Source organism: Chlorocebus sabaeus, chromosome 6 (assembly GCF_047675955.1).
Source record: "Chlorocebus sabaeus isolate Y175 chromosome 6, mChlSab1.0.hap1, whole genome shotgun sequence".
NCBI lineage: Eukaryota > Metazoa > Chordata > Mammalia > Primates > Cercopithecidae > Chlorocebus > Chlorocebus sabaeus.
This window is the reverse complement of record NC_132909.1, coordinates 23,298,759-23,319,006: the sequence shown is the minus strand read 5'-3', so window position 1 is coordinate 23,319,006 and position 20,248 is coordinate 23,298,759. Positions and strand designations below refer to the sequence as shown.

The 20,248-nt window shown below is 47.4% G+C and overlaps 1 protein-coding gene across 1 annotated transcript; it reads left to right on the top strand.

Moving 5' to 3' along the window:
• Positions 1-15,990: 15,990 nt before the first annotated feature.
• On the top strand, positions 15,991-17,298 carry PMIS2 (PMIS2 transmembrane protein). The gene is given in 2 exon segments (XM_073017271.1): positions 15,991-16,448; positions 16,880-17,298. Coding segments are annotated over 2 exon segments (402 nt in total). The 5' UTR covers positions 15,991-16,217; the 3' UTR covers positions 17,051-17,298.
• The last annotated feature ends 2,950 nt before the right edge of the window (positions 17,299-20,248 follow it).

The following is a 20,248-nucleotide window of genomic DNA, read 5'->3' as shown; positions in this document are numbered from 1 at the left end:
TCAAGTGATCCACCTGCCTCGGCCTCTCAAAGTGCTGGGATTACAGGCGTGAGCCACCGTGCCTGGCCAGAATTCTTTAAATTTTTGGCTGAATCATTTGAGAGCAAGTTGGAGACAGGATCCCCTTTATCCATACTTAGGCATGTGTCTTCTATGAATAAGGACATTTCCTTACATAATCCCAGTCTAATGATCAAACTCAGGAAATTAACATTAATCAAACACTAGTAAATAATCTAGAGCAAGCTTGTCCAACCCATGGCCTGCGGGCCGCACGTGGCCCAGGACTGCTTTGAATGCTACCCAATACAAATTCGTAAACTTGCTTAAAACATTATGAGATTTGTTTGCGATTTTTTTTTTTTTTTTTTTTTTTTTTAGCTCATCAGCTAGCGATAGTGTTAATGTATTTTATGTGTGACCCAGGACAATTCTTTTCCAATGTGGCCCAGGGAAGCCAAAAGATTGGACACCCATGATTTAGAGGATTTATTTGAATTTCCCCAGTTTTCCCACTAATGTCCCTTTTCTAGTGCGGGATCCAGTCCGGGACCACACCTCACATTCTGTTGCTGGGTCTCCTTGGCTTCCTCCATTGCGTGACGATTCCTCCGTCTTTCCTTATCTTTCATGACCTTGGCGTTTTGGAAGAGTATGAGTCAGTGATTTTGTAGACTTCGCTTTTGTAGTGTGGGTTTGCTGCTGGTTCTTCGTGATTAGGTTCGGGTTGTGTGCTTTTGGCAGGAACACAGAAGGGACGTGTGTCCCCCCAACCTCCCGCCCCAGAACATCACCGTGTCAGGCCATGCCCCGTTTTTGAGTCTGTAACTTGTCTAGAGCAGGGTGGACATGGTGGGGAGGGGTCTCAAGAGCCTTAGGGAGTGATCAGGAAACCATTCTATGCCATCTTTACTTTCTACTCAAAACAGTGCCACAGCCAGGGCTGGCACCCAGCTGTCCTGGTGGTTAAAGTAATTGAAATACAACCATTGCCTGAGCCCCCAGCACTTCCCCTAAGACTCCAGACCTCCCACACCCAACCCCTTAAAGTGGATGCCTGTGCCAGCCCCAAGGCCTTGTCCTTTTTTTTTTTTTTTTTTTTGAGACGGAGTCTTGCTCTGTCGCCCAGGCTGAAGTGGTGCGATCTTGGCTCACTGCAACCTGGGTTGCACCTCCTGGGTTCAAGCGATTCTCCTGCCTCAGCCTCCCAAGTAGCTGGGACTACAGGCGGGCGCCACCACGCCCAGCTAATTTCTGTATTTTTAGTAGAGATGGGGTTTTGCCATGTTGGTCAGGCTGGTCTCCAACTCCTTACCTCAAGTAATCCACCCACCTCGGCCTCCCAAAATGCTGGAATAACAGGCATGAGCCATCACACCCAGCCACTTTTGTCCATTCTGACCGTCCCCTGCTCAGCTGGGTTCATGGGTAAATACTTTTACCTACTCCCTTGATTTTGTAGGCTTCAGATGGTACGTAAGTTCTGTGTTTTTGTGGGGAGGGTCTTTGCTTGTGCAATTTATTATTTCACCGTGTGTCTAAGCAATACTAACCCCTGTCTCTGGGAGGTGAACACAGAGGCCTTAGTCCACAGGCAGGATCTGGATAAGTTGGGAAGTGTTCCAAGTCTTTGGCACCCTGGAATGAAGCCTGGGTGGACCACACGATGCCATTTCAGGCAGGTGGACAACCTCTAGCACAACTCAGGGGCAAAGAAACTTCTCACAAGAATGTTGCAAGCGTGACACGGTCCACAGTAGTGCAAGTTTCTCTGAGCCTGGGGCGCATAGAACATTGGAAACTTTTTTGAGAACAATTAGTGGTCAGAATTGAAAAAATTTTTCTTTTCTTGAGAAAGAGGGGGCAGAGGACAGACTATTAAATGGATGGTGGGCCAGGAGCGGTGGCTCATGCCTATAATCCCAGCACTGGGAGGCCAAGGCAGGCAGATCACTGGAGGTCAGGAGTTCGAGAGCAGCCTGGCCAGCATGGTGAAACCCTGTCTCTACTAAAAATACAAAAATTTGGCCAGGCGCAATGGCTCATGCCTGTAATCCCAGCACTTTGGGAGGCCAAGGCGGGTGGATCCCAAGGTCAGGAGTTCAGGAGCAGCCTGAACAACAGGGTGAAACCCCGTCTCTACTAAAAAGACAAAAATCAGCTGGACATGGTGGCACATGCCTGTAATCCCAGCTACTCGGGAGGCTGAGGCAGGAGAATTGCTTGAACCCGGGAGGTGGAGATTGCAGTGAGCCAAGATTGTGCCATTGCACTCCAGCCTGGGCGACAGAGCAAGACTGTGTCTGCAAAAAAAAAAAAATTTGCTGAGTGAAAATACAAAAATTTGTGGGCGCCTGTAGTTCCAGCAACTCAGGAGGCTGAGACAGGAGAATCTCTTGAATCCAGGAGGCAGAGGTTGCAGTGAACCAAGATCACACCGCTGCACTCCAGCCTGGGTGACAGAACGAAACTCCGTCTAAAAAAAAAAAAAGGTGGATGGTGAACATTACATGGGTTTGAAGGGGAATTTGAACAATAGCGTCCTAGAATTGTGGCCATACACACTCTTAGGGACCCAGCACCCTGTAAACCTTGATGGAATCAGACCCCTGGCTATTCCTCTTCCTTCCCATGTTCCACTTTTCCCTTTCATGCTTTGGGATCCTGCCCGCCCAGGGCTTCTGCTTTTCCAAATGATCATTTCAAAACCTCGGCACATGCAATTTCCTCTACCTGAAGCGTGCACCCTACCTCCTCCCCATGTTCAACCCCTCCTCACCTTTCCTGTTAAGCACAGACGATCCTTCCTCCAGGAAGCCTTGGACATCCCACCAGGCTGGGTCAGGCACCTCCCTGGGCTTCCACAGACCCCTGGGCCTCCCCATCACAGCCCCCACCTCCCTGCCTGTGCTTCCCCCATCCCAGTCCTGACAAGTCTGACCCCATAATTCCTCCATCACAGCCCTGACCACTCTGGGCTGTCATGTTTTGGTGACATTTCATCTCCCCCTCCAGATCCATGAGGGCAGGACCCAGGATGTCTCAGTCACTACTGTGTGCCCTGCATTGCCCGGCCCGAGCTGGCCTCGGGGAGTGTTTGCCGAGTGACAGGAGTCACTGTGACCGTGACTTTGGGTACGGTGTTTGCGTCTCCCTGATAAGATAATGGGCCCAGCAATGCCTTTCACCTCCTGAGCAGGTCACCCTGCCCCCTCGACCCTGGGAGGATGAAAGCGAGGGGCTGGGTGTGCAGGGACCTTGCTTCTCCCTCCTCTCCAGGCCAGGTGCAGGGGCAGGTGGTCAGAATTGAAAAAATTGTCAAGGAGTCAAGGAGTTGGCCCCCAGGCCAGCTAAGCTGGCAGCCAGGCCCCTGCATTCTGTTCCTCTCCCATCTTTGTGCAGATTGGAAAGGTCAGCCGTCCTGGGCTGGGTACAGAGCCCTTCACTTCTTCAGGAAATTTCCAGGTCATCCTCACTCTGGGATCTTAAAAAATCATATTCAGGGCCGGGCGCAGTGGCTCACACCTGTAATCCCAGCAGTTTGGGAGGCCGAGGTGGGCAGATCACCTGAGGTCAGGAGTTCGAGACTAGCCTGGCCAACATGGTGAAACCTTGTCTCTACTAAAAATACAAAAATTAGCCAGGCATGGTGGCACATACCTGTAGTCCCAGCTACTCAGGAGGCTGAGGCAGGAGAATCACTGGAACCTGGGAGGCGGAGGTGGCAGTGAGCCGAGATTGTGCCACTGCACTCCAGCCTGGGCGACAGAGTGAGACTCCAGCTCAAAAAAAAAAAAAAAGTACTGGTGGAGAGACTTCCGCCATGGGATGGGGCAAGGGCAGGGTGCTGATGTCCAAATCCAAGCTCAAAAGTTCCCAGGGGAGCAAGGAGGCCTTGTGGTGCCTGGAACTGTGAAGGGTACAGGGCAATTACAAGAGGGCTTCTGACTCATGGGTCTCCTGCTTCTGGGCTGTCCGCTGTCACAAGAACCTGCAGGATCATTAACAAGCTCAGAATGATGGCCCTGATGCTGAAGCCCAAAGCCAGCTTGCAATTTCTCTTTGTATTGACGTTGTTTTCCAAACGGCTCACTATCCGTGCCTATGGAAGTGAAGACAGGCTGATGGGGGTGAAGTTTTCTAAGAAGGGGTGAAATGGCCGAAGGGCCACCTGGAGTGAAACTGAAGGCCATGATCAGGGTTGGGGAAGGGAGGATTCGGCAGAGGAGAGGAGGAGGCAATGCAGGAAGACAGTGCGGGAGTCCTGGGCACGCTCAGGTAGGAGGGCATGCTGGGAGACCTTGGGAAGAAGTGGGGTTGGCAGGACTGTGAACAAAGTGAGGGCAAGTCCCAGGGCAGTAGGAAGGGTGGGATGGAGAAGGGGTTGGGGCTGGTAACTAGGGAAGAGGGGAAGCTTCTGAGGCACCCGTGGAAAGGGGTACAAGATGGGGCCGGGGATGTTTCACTGTGGGGGCAGAGGGTCAGTCCCCACCCACCAAGCAGGATGACACAGTGGCAGTTCCCAGCAGGAAGAAACAAAAGGTGAAAAAGATGCAGAAAGGCAGTCAGTCATTCACAGGAACACTTAAGGGCATCTTGTAGATGGTCGTCTCCATGACCTCGACCTCTGGGCTCCAGAGATCAGTCACACAGGCATGAACCCCAGTGGAGGGAGGGGCGGGGTCTGCAGAAGGACTGAGAAGGATCGGCAGACGCCAAGGAATGGGGACCAATAGAATCAACCCCATCAATAGGAATGTGCTGGGAACACTCAACCCACAGTGAACTTGGCCTTTCTTTTAGGTAAATAACCCTGCAATGCCCCCACTGACCCCTATAATACCCTTGCTGGCCCTATAACACTCTCAAAGTATCCTGTTGGCTGCTTTTTTTTTTTTTTTTTTTTTGAAATAGAGTCTTGCTCTGTCACCCAGGCTGGAGTGCAGTGGTGTGATCTCAGCTCACAGCAACCTCCCAGGTTGGGATCCTCCCACCTTAGCCTCTTGAGTAGCTGGGACCACAGGCCTGTACCACCATGCCCAGCTAATTTTTGTATTTTTAGTAGAGACAGGGTTTCACCATATTGGCTAGGCTGGTCTCAAACTCCTGACCTCAAGTAATTCACCCGCCTTGGTCTCCCGAAGTGCTGGGATTACAGGCGTGAGCCACCGCACACAACCCCTGTTGTCTTCTGTCTCCCTAAACCATCCCTGTTCTCCAGTAAGCACTACCTCTTGGTTTGCCGGTGCTTCCAGTTAGGTCTGTTCCCAGCAAGTTCTTCAGAACTCCCCTTTCAGTCTGAAAAATGCTCAGTTTAGATTTTAAATCCAGTCACTCATTGCTTTAATCCAGTCACTCAATGGGGATAAGTTCTGAGAAATCCAGTCACTCAATGGGGATAAGTTCTGAGAAATCCAGTCACTCAATGGGGATAAGTTCTGAGAAATCCAGTCACTCAGTGGGGATAAGTTCTGAGAAATCCAGTCACTCGATGGGGATAAGTTCTGAGAAATGCATTGTTAGGTGATATCGTCATTGTTTGAACATCATAGCATGTACTTACACAAACCTAAATGGAGAGCCTACTGCACACCTAGGCTATATGGTATAGCCTATTGCTCCCAGGCTACAAACCTGCACAGCATCTTATTGTACTGAATACTGTAGGCAATTTTTAACACAATGGTATTTATATGTCTAAACATAGCTGAACATAGAAAAGGTACAGTAAAAATACAGTATAAAAGATAAAAGTGGTACATATCTGATATGATTTGGCCATGTCTCCACCCATATCTCATCTTATAGTTCCCACAATTCCCATGTGTCGTGGGAGAGACCCAGTGGGAGGTAATTGAATCATGGGAGCAGGTCTTTCCCATGCTGTTCTGTGATAGTGAATAAGTCTCACAAGATCTGATGGTTTAATAAAGAGGAGTTCCCCTGCACACATTCTCCCTTCTCTGCCACCATGTAAGACGTGCCTTTCACCTTCCACCATGATTGTGAGGCCTCTGCAGCCACATGGAACTGGTAGTCTATTAAACCTCTTGTGCTCTATAAATTACCCAGTCTCGGGTATGTCTTTATCAGCAGGGGGAAAATGGACTAATACAACATCTGTACAGGGCATTCACGATGAACGGAGCTTGCAGGACTGCAAGTTGCTCTGATGAGTCACTGAGTGAGGGGTGAGTGAATGTGAAGTCCTAGGCCATTACTGCACACTGCCATAGACTTTACAAACACTATACTTAGGCTACACTAAATTTATAAACATTTTTCTTTCTACAATAATAAATTGACCTTAGCTTACTGTAATTTAACTTCTTTTTTTTTTTTTTGAGACAGAGTTTTGCTCTTGTCACCCAGGCTGGAGTGCAGTGGCAGGATCTCAGCTCACTGCAACCTCTGCCTCCCACCACACCCGGCCTGATGCTCCTATTTCATTCTGTTTTTTCACCACCTAGAACTGTGCTTTCCAGTATAGTAGCCAGTAATACGTGTGGCAAATTAAATTCAACTATAATTAAACAAAAAAATAGGTTGAGTTCTTCAGTTGCACTAGCCACATTTCAAGAGCCAATAGCCATGTTTGGCTGGTGGCCACCATATTGGACCAAGTAGATTATAGAAATTTCTATTATTGAAAAAAGTCCTGTTAGACAGCACTGACCTAGAATTATCTTGTTGCTTTATATTTTACTCTTTTTTTCCTGTGTCCTCTCAATATAATGTAAATTTTATGCAGGCAAATACCTCATCTGCCTGAATCAGCGCTGAACCACTAAGGCTTAAAACAGTGCCCGGCACTGTTACCCAGTAAATGTTCATTATATATATGAGAGTCCCGTGGTACCTGGCAACGTGGACACACAGGAGATGTGAACATGTGGGCACACGTACATGCACGCAGCAGATGAATCAGAAAGTGGAAACCTCCTCATAAACTTTACTGCTCTTAAAAATGCTGATGGAGGGGGACTTCCTCCAGCACAGGCAGTTACTGATGTCCTAGTTCCAGGGGGAACAGTCCATTACTCGCTGAGGGAGGCAGGCTTTCAGATTTTCTGTTTCAAGCTTTTGATTACAATGGAGCAAATGATCACAATGCAGCCCACCAGGATGCTGGCGATGCTGAAGCCCAAAATCAGTCTGGAATTGATCCGTGCTTTTCTCTGATTCCCAAGGAAGTTGGCTTCCCGGGTCTGTGGGGGTAAAGGCAAGCTGGTGTGAATATTTCCAAGACGGGGAGGGGGAGGAAAATCCCTGAGGAGAGGCGAAGAGGGGAAGATCAGGGTGGTGGCATGAGGGAGGGCAGGGGGGCAGGGCTCAGTCTACCAGGGGAAAAAGGAAGAAACCAGGGAGCCAGGATGAGGGAGTAGATCTGGGTAGAACACAGAGGGAGGAGCAGAGAGGTGGCCCTAGAGAGGGGCAAGGGCAAGCAGATGGTGAAGAGGGAGGAGGCAAATCCCCGAGAAACACGAAGAGGTCTCTGGGGAGAAGCAGGGCATCGGCAGGAAAGAGAAGGCAGATCTGGGGACAAAGAGAGTTTGTGGTAGCTGGGTGGTGCCCACCTTGAGGGAGAACACCAGAGCGGGGATTGCCAGCAGGATGCAGAAGAAGGATATGATGGCGAGCAGCAAATAATCTATTTCTGGAGGACGCAAGGGCATCAGCGTGACTGGTTGCATTGGGGTGAACAGCTGCACTGGGATGAGTGGCTGCATCGGAGTGACCGGCGACTTCAAGTCCCTGGGGCTCGTTGCAGTAGCCATGGGTCTTGGCCTGAGGAGGAGATGCTGGGTGAGTGGAATCTGCAGACAGGGGTCATGGGTCCGGGAAGGGGACATTGGAGTCCCCAAGCAATTGAGACCACCCAAACCAACTCCTCTGGCTAGAAAGGTGCTGAAAGTTGACACTGCCCCAAGCCAGGGGACAGCGCCCCAAGCCAGAACCCACCACAGTCCCGTGCTCCTGTAGAGTAGCCTTGCTGGCTCCGGAACACCCATGCCACCCTCCTCTAGCCTCTCACAACCCCCTCCCTGCTCCCCTCTGGCTGCTCCACTTTCCTCCTCTAAACTCTCCCTACCCCTCCTCGCCCCCCAAACTCACACACCCCCACTGTTTTCTGATAACCCATCATAAACCTAAACGTCCCTACGGCTTCCCTTCACTGAGGCGGCTTTGGTGATTTCGGTCACAGGGCGTGGCCTCTATGGGCCATTCTTTCATTATGATTGGCTACTTCTTTATAGGCGGGTCTCCAGTGCTTCAATCTGGCTTCTGATTGGTTCCATGTGTGTAAAGGGGCGTGGCCCAGCCACTTCCCTTTCTTCCTGCCCTTGGGATTGATTCAACGCATAAAGGGACTGGGTTGTAGAAACTTGTCCTTTTTAAATTTTTTTCTCACCGTTTCCTTTTTTTCTTTTTTCCCTTAGAAACAGGGTCTCACTCTGTCATCCAGGTTGGAATGTAGTGGTGCAATCATAGCTCACTGCAGCCTCAACTTCCTGGGCTCAAATGATCCTCCTGCCTCAGTAACTAGGACCACAGGCATGCGCCACCACACCTGGATAATTTTTTTTTTTTTTTTTAGAGGCCTCACTATGTTGCCCAGTCTGGCCTTGAACTCCTGGCCTCAAGCAATCCTTCTGCCTTGGCCTCCCAAAACGTTGGGATTACAGGCTTGCATCACTGTGCCCGGTCACTCCTTTTTGTTGTTGTTGCCAGTTTGAACGCCTGATGGGTTTAATATATAGTGTGTGGATCTCACATCCAGATTGAATATAAGTGTAATGGGCAGATTTATCACTATTGGGAGGTTACTGTACATTAGGCCCACGCTGGCCCCTGAGGGCCACGTGGTAACTAAGGCAGTCAAGACCATAGCTATCGTGGAATTCTAGGTAGAGAAAGAAGAAAAACACCTAAATAATGGAAATAATAATTATCATATGATTTTAATTATATTTGATACATATTATATTATAATAACTATTATTATTGAGACAGGGTCTCGCTCTTTCACCCAGACTGGAGTGCAGTGGCACGATCTTGGCCCACTGCAGCCTCCACCTCCCAGGCTCAGGTGATCCTGCCTCAGCCTCCCAAGTAGCTGGGACCACAGGTGCACACCACCACACCCAGCTAGTTTTCATATTTTTTGTAGAGACAGGGTTATAATAGAAATTATTTCAGAACCAAGAGCTATGGAGGAAATAACTAAAATGAGGAGGGAAGAGGGACTCTGGAAGATCACAAGGAACTGGAGGACGAGGCTGAGTAGACAGGAAAGGCCCCTCTGAAAAGAGAACATCTGAGCTGAGACTTGAAGTATAAGGGGAGCCGGCCCCCAGGGGAAACATAGTGAAACCTTGTCTCTACTAAAAATACAAAAAATTAGCTAGGTGTGGTGGCACACACCTGTAATCCGAGTTACTCTGGAGGCTGAGGCAGAAGAATCTCTTGAACCTGGGAGGCGGAGGTTGCAGTGAGCCAAGATTGTGCCACTGCACTCCAGCCTGGGCGACAAATTTTAAAATACATAAATAAAGGGGAATATCACGAGCAACGTATGGCAACAAATTAGACAGCTTAGATGACATAAAAATTATTAGAAAGATGAATTACCAAAACCAACTCAAGAAGAAACAGAAAATCTGAGGAGATGTATAACAAAAAGAGATTTGTAATTTAAAATACTCCCACAAAGAAAAGCTCAAGCCTAGATGGTTTCATTGGTGCATTTCACAAAACATTAAAGCATAAGTAATATTAATTCTTCACAATCTGTTCCAAAATATGGAGAAAGGGAGCACTTCCTAGCTTATTATATGAAGTGAGTATTACCCTAATATCAAAACCAGACAGTAGCATCTCAAGACAACTAGAGAACAATCTCTTTCATAAATATAGATACAAAAGTCATTAGTAAAATATCAGTAAGCCCAATACAGCAATATATAAAAAGGATTATACATCAAGATCAAGTGGGATTTACCCCAGAAATGCAAGATTGGTTTAAGTTCTGAAAATCAATTAATGTAACGCACCATAGTAAAAGAATAAATTTTATTCATTTATTTTAAAGATGGGGTCTCACTCTGTCACCCAGGTGAGATCATAGCTCACTGCAGCCTCAAACTCCTGGGCTCAAACAATCCTCCTGCCTTGGCCTCCCAGAGTGTTGGGATTATAGATACGAGCCATTGCACCTACCCCTGTAAAAGAAGACACTTTTTTTTTTTTTTGAAATAGAGTCTCACTCTGTCGTCCAGGCTGGAGTGAAAGACTAAATGCTTCCTGGCTAAGATAGAGAACAAAACAAGAATGTTCATTCTCACCACTTCTATTCAACAGTGTAGTGGAGATCCTAGCCAGTACAATTAGTCAATAAAAAGAAATAAAAGGCATCCAGGTTGGAAAGGAAGAACTGCTTTGATCCACAGTTGACTTAAATTTGCATGTAGAAAATTCTAATGAATCCACAAATAACCACTAGAAGAAATGAGTCCAGCAGTGTTGCACAAGACAAGATCAATATCCAAAAATCAATTGTATGTCAATAAGCCAGCAATGAACAATAAAAAAATGAAATTAATAAAATGAATTCATTCCCAATAGGATCAAAAAGGATAATAAATTCGGGCTGGGCATGGTGACTTATGCCTGTAATCCCAGCACTTTGGTAGGCCGAGGCAGGCGGATCACCTGAAATCAGGAGGGACTTCAAGACTAGTTTGGGCAACATGGTGAAACCCCATCTCTACTAAAAAATACAAAAAATCAGTTAGGCATGGTGGCAGGTACCTGTAATCCCAGCTACTTGGGAGGCTGAGGCAGGAGAATTGCTTGAATCTGGGAAGTGAAGGTTGCAGTGAGCCATGATCGTGCTACCACACTCCAGCTTGGGTAACAGAGAGAGACTCCGTCTCAAAAAAAAAAAAAAAAAAGAAAGAAAGAAAAAGAAATTCAATTAAAAAAAAGTAATAAATTTAACAAAAGAAGTACAAGAGTTGTACAATAAAAACTATAAATCTTGGCCAGGCACAGTGGCTCACACCTGTAATCCCAGTACTTTGGGAGGTTTAGGCAGGTGGATCACAAGGTCAGAGATCGAGACAATCCTGGCTAACACGGTGAAACCCCATCTCTACTAAAAATATAAAAAATTAGCCGGGTGTGGTGGTGGGAGCCTGTAGTCCCAGCTATTCAGGAGGCTGAGGCAGGAGAATGGCGTGAGCCTGGGAGGCGGAGCTTGCAGTGAGCCAAGATCGCTCCACTGCACTCCAGCCTGGGCGACAGAGCAAGACTCCATCTCAAAAAAAAATATATATATATATATAAATATATATATATATATAAATCTTTCCTTTAAAGATTTAAAGATCTAAATAAATGGAGTGGCATCCCATGTTTGTGGTTTGGAAAACTCAATATTAGCAGCAAAAAGGCAGTACTCCCCTAATTGACCTAAAGAGTCAATGCAATCTTTATCGAAATCTCAACTAGCTTGTTTTTTTGCAGAATTTCACAAGTCGATCCTAAAAGTTGTGTGGAAATGCAAAGGATGCAGAATAATCTAGCAATATTGAAAAAGTTAAATAAAGTTGGAGGACTTCCAATTCCCAATTTCAAAATTTATTCCTGATTACAAAGCTATAAGAATAAAGACAGTGTGGTACTGGCATAAGGATGGACATATAGCTCAATGAAGCAAAATTGAGAGTCCAGAAATAACTTTTATATTTGTGGTCAACTGATTTTTGACAAAAGTGGCAAAAACATTCGATGTGAAAAGGAGATCCAACAAATGGTGCTAGGACAATTGGATCTCTCTTTTTTTATTATTACTTTTAGTTTTTGGAGATGGAGACTCACTCTGTCACCCAGGCTGGAGTGCAGTGGCATGATCTCAGCTCACTGCAACATCTGCCTCCTGAACTCAAGCGATTCTCCTGCCTCAGCCTCCCAAGTAGCTGGGGCTATAGGTACCCACCACCACACCCAGCTAATTTTTGTATTTTAGTAGACAGGTTTCACCATGTTGGCCAGGCCAATCTTGAACTCCTGGCCATTATTTTCAAATGATTCTCACATGCTCTGAACCCCACTCATTCATCATTATTATCTTTTTTTTTTTTTCTTGAGACAGGGTCTCCGTCTGTTGCCCAGGCTGGAGTGGAGGGGTGCGACCATGGCTCAACACAGCCTCAAATTCCTAAGCAAAAGCAATCCTCCTATCATACCCTCCCCAAGCAGCTGAGAATATAGAAGCCTGCCCTCAGAGCTATATATGCCATATATATATATGTGTGTGTGTGTGTGTGTGTGTGTTTTTCTAGAGACACGGTCCCACTGTATTGATCGAGCTAGGTTTCGAACTCCTGGTCTCACACGATCCTCTCCCCTCAGCCATCATCATCTTACAGAGTGCACATTTTGTGCCATACACTGTTCAAAACCACTTACATACATTAATTTATTTAATCCTCACAATGAAATGAGAGATAAATAATTATTATTCCCATTTTAAAGATGAGAAAACTGGTACACAGAGAGCTTTTGATTGCACAAGGTGATATTGCTAGTTAGTGGCATGGCGGGGATCCAAACCTAGGTAGTCTAGTTCCCAGGTGTGTTTATTCAGCCCATGTTTACTGAGCACCTACTACTCTGTGTTGGGCTCTGTTCTAGGTGTTGGAGCTGTAGACAGTACAAATGAACAACCTCACCCCCATTAAGACATCTCTCCTGGCTGGGTGCGGTGGCTCATTCCTGTAATCCTTGCACTTTGGGAGGCCAAGGTGAGTGGATCATTTGAGGTCAGGAGTTCAACACCAGCCTGGCCAACGTGGTAAAACCCCATCTCTACTAAAAATACAAAAATAAGCCAGGCGTGGTGGTGGGCGCCTGTAATCCCAGCTACTCGGGAGGCTCAGGCAGGAAAATCGTTTAGAACCCGAGAGGTGGAGGTTTCAGTGAGCCAAGATTGCACCATTGCACTCTACCCTGGGCAACAAGAGCAAAACTCCATCTCAAAAAAAAAAAAAAAAAAAAAAAAAAAGATCTCTCTCCCATATCTCCATTCTCTCTTATTGAGACATGGTCTGTCTCACCTTTCCCACCAAAAAAGCAAAATCCTTTGATCACTCAGCCCCCTCAAGTTATGAATCTGGTTTTCGGTTTTTAATTCCAGAGACAAAAAAGGGGGCAGAACATAGACCCATGCTACCATCTTGACAGTCTCCATCTCAGTTCCATATGATCAAGTCTCTCCTATCTTTAAAACAAACAAGCAAAATCATCATTCTCACCCTTTTGCATCTACCCTAGTCCTGCCTTTCTTGGCTCTTCATAGGCAAACATTTTTTTTTTTTTTTTTTGAAATGGAGTCTCACTCTGTCACCCAGGCTGGAGTACAGTAGCACGATCTTGGCTCACTGCAACCTCCACCTCCCGAGTTCAAGCAGTTTTCTGCCTCAGCCTCCCAAGTAGCTGGGATTACAGGCGCCCACCACCACACCTGGCTAAAATTTTGTATTTTTAGTAAAGACGGGGTTTCACCATCTTGGCTAGGCTTGTCTTGAACTCCTGACCTCGTGATCCACCCACCTTGGCCTCCCAAAGCGCTGGGATTACAGGCATGAGCCACTGTACCCAGCCATAGGCAAAATTCCTGGAGCAAATGTGTACACTGTCTCCAGTTCCACACCTCACACTCAATCCATGGCTCTCTGAAACCAGGTGTTGGCTTACAACATTCCAGAAACTGGAACCCATGTTCTTCTCAGCTGTGGCACTGCTCTCCTTACTCTTTTGCCTCCAAGCTCTTGGAATAAATGTCTACATTGTCTATACGACCCTCTTTTTGCTCACTGCCTGGATCCCTGCAGTATGGCCACTGCTTCTGCTGATCCTCTGACACTGCCCTTACCAAAGGAGCTAATTCATTCCCGCCTTCAGAGCTGGAGTACGTGTCTCAGGGCTTGACACATTTGTCCATGTGCTCCTTTCTAGGCCTGTCTTAGTTTGTTTGTTCCACCATCCAAGGGACTTGCCAGCAACCAATACACATGCTTTATCTCACCCAACCTTCACATGTTCTGTTGTCCTGGAATATCCACTTGGTCCTTTGAAAGGCTCTGAACCAATTTCCTCCATGAAGAATATCCTGACTTCTGGATTGCATGTGTTGTCACTGTTCTTCTAACTACTTCTAAGTCCAGGACTGGTCTTACATACACAGGTTGTGTCTTGGACAAGCCATACTGAGGTCTACGTTTGTAGACTGCACAGTGTCATCTCCCACTCACTCCCAACTTCCTGAAAAGTGACTCCTCAAACCCTCTACTCCCCTAGAACCACCAGCTAAAGGAAGCATCAGCTAAAACCCCACAGTATTAGCATTCATTAAAAGCTCCTACCGGAATCAGCAATTACCATGGTATTTGAAAATGTTTTCTAATGGTGCATAACAAATTCCCACACAGTCATTCACTCACAGTTCTGTAAGTCAGAATGACTGCTTCTCTGCTCAGATCTACCAAAGCTAAAATTAAGGTGTCAGCTGGGCTGGGTTCTCATGTGGCGCTCAGGATCCTCTTCCAAATGAATGTGATTACAGCAGGATTCGCATCTTTGCTGTTGCAGTGCTAAGGACCCCGTTTCCTTGCTGGCTGTCAGCTGGGAGCCACTCTCAGTCAGAGGCTGCCTGGATTCCTCCCTACGTGGCCCCGGCGACATCTTCATACCAGCAATGGAGACCTTGCTTGCCTCGAGTCCTCTTACACCTGAAACCTCTTTTGCCAGGAAGACTCAGTCCCTTTCAAGAACTCACCTCATTAGGTGAGGCCCACAGAGGATATTCTTACTACCTTAAAGTTAACTGATTTCAGACCCTACCTACGTCTGCAAGACACCTTCCCAGCGGTATATAGACTTGTACTTGACTGACTGGAGAAGGAGTGTGTACACCAGGGAGCAGGAATCTTGGGGTCATCTCAGAGTTCTGCCTGTCACATTGGCGATTTCCTGTTTCATCGTTCCATTAGGTTGTGTTCTACTTAAAGAAAGACCTTCCCGGCTGGGCGCAGTGGCTCAGCCTGTAATCCCAGCACTTTGGGAGACTGAGGCGGGCGGATCACGAGGTCGGGAGATCGAGACCATCCTGGCTAACACGGTGAAACCCTGTCTCTACTAAAAATGCAAAAAATTAGCTGGCCGTGGTAGCGGGCGCCTGTAGTCCCAGCTACTTGGGAGGCTGAGGCAGGAGAATGGCATGAACCCGGGAGGCGGAGCTGGCAGTGAGCCGAGATCGCGCCACTGCACTCCAGCCTGGGCGACTGAGCGAGACTCCGTCTCAAAACAAAAAAAAGAAAGACCTTCCCCCTTTTCCCCTTCTTTCTCTATTCTTTCCGTCAGCATAAACCAAGGAATTCTTTTTTTTTTTTTTTTTTTTTTTTTTGAGATGGAGTCTCACTCTGTCACCCAGGCTGGAGTGTGCAGTGTGATCTCGGCTCACTGCAATCTCCGCCTCCCGGGTTCAAGCGATTCTCCTGCCTCAGCCTCCCTAGTAGCTGGGATTACGGGCACCCGCCATCATACCCAGCTAATTTTTGTATTTTTAGTAGAGACGGGGTTTCGCCACGTCAGTCAGGCTGGTCTCAAACTTCTGACCGCAGGTAATCCGCCCGTCTCGGCCTCCCGAAGTGTTGGGATTACAGGCATGAGCCACCGCGACCAGCCAGAATTCATTTTTAACTCAAGGCTTTACAATCCACTTCTGACATTACTCATTTTCCTCCCCTCAGTAAATTTCTTACTCTTACTGGGCGTGTCTAGTTTCTCTCTTCAGCAACTCCTGGGAGACCCTCCTGACACCGCCCATCTGCGCGGCCTGCAGAGAGAGATCAGTGGGAGGAGGAGGAGCCAAGAGCCACCACTTAGGCTTCCAACCAATCCCTATCAGAGTGGGCGGAGGCCACATCCTGATTGGCTGCACGCTCTGAGTCTTGGGGTGGGCTAGAATGGTGGGGCCATGCCCCCTAACTAGGCAGCCAATCAGGACGTGGGGTGCTGGTTTCTCCATTGTGAAGTTTCAGCCTTTGATGGTTTGGGTCCTGGGATTCTGGTTAGTACAAGGGGAAGCCTAGTGGGTCTGGCGCTCCGTTTTCAAGACACTCGGAGTCCGTCTTTGTCTAAGGGGAAAGGTCATGGCCCTGAAACCTTCTGCTCCCAATGAGCCCCCTACCACAGGTGATCCAGATGACTCCCCTACCACAGGTGGTTCAGGTGCCCCAGGTGAGGTGCCCAAAGAGCCGCAAGAGCCTACACAGACACCAGAAGAACTAGCGTTTTACGCCCCAAACTACCTATGTTTGACCATCTTTGCTGTACTTTTATTCCCTCCATTTGGATTGCCAGCTTTGTACTTCTCTTACCAGGTAAAATAATGCCCAAGTCATAGCCCCTGTCCTTTATTATTTTTTTTCCTTTGAGACCCAGTCTCACCCTGTCCCCCAGGCTGGAGTGCAGTGGTGCAATCTTGGATCACTGCAATCTCTGCCTCCCTAGTTCCAGCGATTCTCCTGCCTCAGCCTCCCGAGTAGCTGGGATTACAGGCACGGGCCACAGCGCCTGGCTTATTTTTGTATTTTTAGTTGAGACGGGTTTTGCCATGTTGGCCAGGCTGGTCTCGAACTTCTGACCTCAGGTGATCCACTCGCCTCGCCCTCCCAAAGTGCTGAGATTACAGGCGTGAGCCACTGCACCCAGCCTGCCCTGTCCTCCATTTGGCCCCTGCATCTGCTCCTGTCCTGGGACCTGCACAGGGGCTTTCCCTCAGTGACTGCAGGTCTCCAACTGTTCTCCCCAGGGTTCCTAGACACAGAAACCCACATCTGTGCTTCCACCCCTACAGACTATGAAGGCCAACAAGAACAGCGAATGGGAAGAGGCTTACACCAACTCAGGCCGAACTGGTTGGTTCAGTGCATTTGCGGTAATGATCGGCTTAGGCATCATTTATGGCTTAGTCCTATTTTAATGAAGGCTAGGCATAGCAACCCAGGGGTCCGCTCCCCAACCGAGCCACTCACCAAAACACTAGCCAGCCAAGTCAGCCATCGAGCAAGAAACTCAACTGCTGAGACATCTAGCCAAGAAATCCTCCAACCAAGGAACTCAACATTCAAGAAACCCACCAACCCAGGAACACCCAGACCACCTGCCTGTGCTACTTCAACTCACTCAGCTCCAGAGTTGTCTTCATCCACCCTAGGGGTCCACACTTCATGCCCTAGATCCCTTTAACTCTTTCAGAGGAATCTTTAAACCAAAAAACTGGAATAGAATGTTCTGGTTTCCTGTGGGTGGGTGGGTGGGTGGGGGTGTGTGTGTGTGTGTCAACATGCCCACGATTGTTTTCTGTTTCTGGGTCAGTGACCAGTGTCTCTGTTTCCCTGGAGCTGTTTCCTAGACTGTGAAAATCAGAATGTCCCAATGGGGAAGCCCACAGACATAGAATTCAGGCAGATGGGGGTTAAAAACTTACCTCTGACACTGAAAAACTGTATAGCCCTGAACAGATACTTTTCTTGAGCATAGTTCCTTTGTCTGTAAAGCAGGCATAATTGCCAATGTGTGGATGATATTTAGAAATCTGAATTGACGTTTATTCTCTAGGAGTCTTCTCATTTGAGCTGGGATTGGAGATGTCTAGTGTCTCAGAGCAGCAATAAGAAAACAGAAACCTCTTCCAGCTTCTGCCATCCAAATGTCAAGCTCTTAGGGGAAGAATGGAAAGTCCCCAAGAAATGCAAATAGCTTTGGCAGAATAGCTGATGAAGACCACCTCTCCCCCACTCCAGAAAGGCATTTGTTCGCCATTCACAGAAAAGGGAATGTGGAGAGAGATTAGATAATAGTACATCCATAAGGTTCCTGGAAACTGCATCTGAGGAAGAGGGGTGTCAGAGACCCCAGCTGTTATCTGTATTCCCTCCTCACAGATAAGGCCTAGAAAGCCTCCAAGTTCTCAAAGAAGATATGCTACATGGTGTAGACATTTACAAAGAAATGACCTCAGACAGCCAAGGAGGATACCCCATGGCCCAGCCTAGTGAGAAGAAGATGGGTTCCATAGGAATCCCAAGTGTCAGGTGGAGAGAGAACTATAGAAGAAAACTAGGGATAAGCAGGGAGCCATCCTGCATGAATCAAAACAGAGATCTAGACTGACACTGTGGGCCACAGATACCCAGGGGCTGCTTCTGATGCCCAAGCTTCATGGACAAACCCAAGTTCAGAACCAGATTAATATTTAGCACAATATTTAGCAGAACTAAGTTCCCACCACCATGGAGAATGGGGATTCTCAGTAGAAATTCAATGGAGCTGCTGGGGAAGAGACTGCTCACTGTCCCCCAGAGCCCATCACCTCTTTGTCCTGGGAACATTGCCTGGCCACATCTCAGAGGTTCCCCTCTGCAGCCATGAAATGTGCTTTGGTCCTGTGGAATGTGAGCAGAACTGACATGTACCACAAACAAACCTGGCTTTTCAATGTCTCCTGGGACACTCCTCTAAACTCCTCCTCCCCTGGCCAACGGGACAAGTGATACCCATGTGATGATTTAGAAGGCCACACGTTATAGACATGGCAAAGCCCCCATTAGCCTGGGTCCCTGAATCATTCTGGGAACAGTATCCCTTCCCCCAACTGTCTCATGTGGTCACCAGAATATAGGCTACCGTGTCGACAAATGACATGCTTGGCCTGTTTCCACAGCCCAACCCACCCGAACCAGTGCAGATGCAGGAAAATAGAGTTCTATTTCTTGCACATCTGGGATTACAGCTTCAGGTTCATGCCCAACAGAGACAACCATCTTGTTGGGTGGTTTATAGGAAATAATAATAGAAGGAAACAACAAAGGCCCTAGTCCACCTTAATTATAACTGTTGTGATGCTGAGTTTGTCTCCTCTGTGGGCCTGGGTGTCTGGGCAGATCCTGTGTGTTTATGGGACAATGCTCTGGGTTATGGGGATGCCTGGAGACAGGATGATGCCTAGTTGTTTGTCATGTTAGTGGATCTAGAGGGTTAGCTATCCCTGTCCTTCTCCAGATCCAGCCCAGGCGGGGCCTGTCACATTCAGCTGCAAAGCCATGTCAGGTTAGGATGGCCCATGTCAACATAAGCAGGCAGACCCAAGTGTCATCTTCTGCTACAGGCCTCGGAAAGCCAGTCAGCCTCCTCTACTTCAGCTCCCAGACTTCATCCAACCCGAATTTCACTCTCGGGCATCCAATTGGTATTTAGCACCAGGTAAACACAAAATGAGGCCAGGCACAGTAGTTTGTGCCTATAATTTCAATGCTTTGGGAGGCTGAGAGAGGAGGATGGCTTGAGCTCAGGACTTTGAGACCAGCCTGGGCAGCAAGTCGATAACTGTTTTCTACAAAATTTTTCAAAATTAGCCAGGCATGGTGGCACATGCCTGTAGTCTCAGTTACTCAGGAGGGTGAGGTGGGAGGATCACTTGAGCCCAGGATTTCGAGGCTGCAGTGAGTCATGATGATGCTACAGCACTCCGGCCTGGGGGACAGAGCTAGACTTTGTCTCTAAAATAAATAAGTGTAAAAAATAAGGCCAGGTGCAGTGGCTCACACCTGTAATCCCAGCACTTTGGGATACCAAGGCGGGAGGATCACCTGAGGCCGGGAGTTTGAGACCAGCCTGACCAACATGGTGAAACCCTGTCTCTACAAAAATATAAAAATTAGCTGGTGTGGTGGTGCACACCTGTAATCCCAGCTACTCGGAAGGCTGAGGCAGGATAATCTCTTGAACCCGGGGGTGGAGGTTGCAGTGAGCCGAGATTGCACCACTTCACTCCAGCCTGGGCAAAAGAGTGAAACTCCATCTCAAAAAAAAAAAAAAAAAAATCTTATCTGATATCTGACTTTGATTGCATTACAATAAATGTAGTTATCAGTTTGGGGAGATTTAACATCTTTATGATAAGCCTTCCTATTCATAAATATGATACATCAAATAGGACTTATACCTCTTTAGCTTTATTTTATGTATTACAAGCAATCCTTTTTTCTATTACATAATCTAAATTATTATTGGGGTAGAAGAAAGGTACTGAGTTTCCCAATGTTGATATCTTGTGTGGCAAACTTACTGAACTTTCTGGGTGTAATAATTCATCATTTTACACGCTTAGATTGTCTAT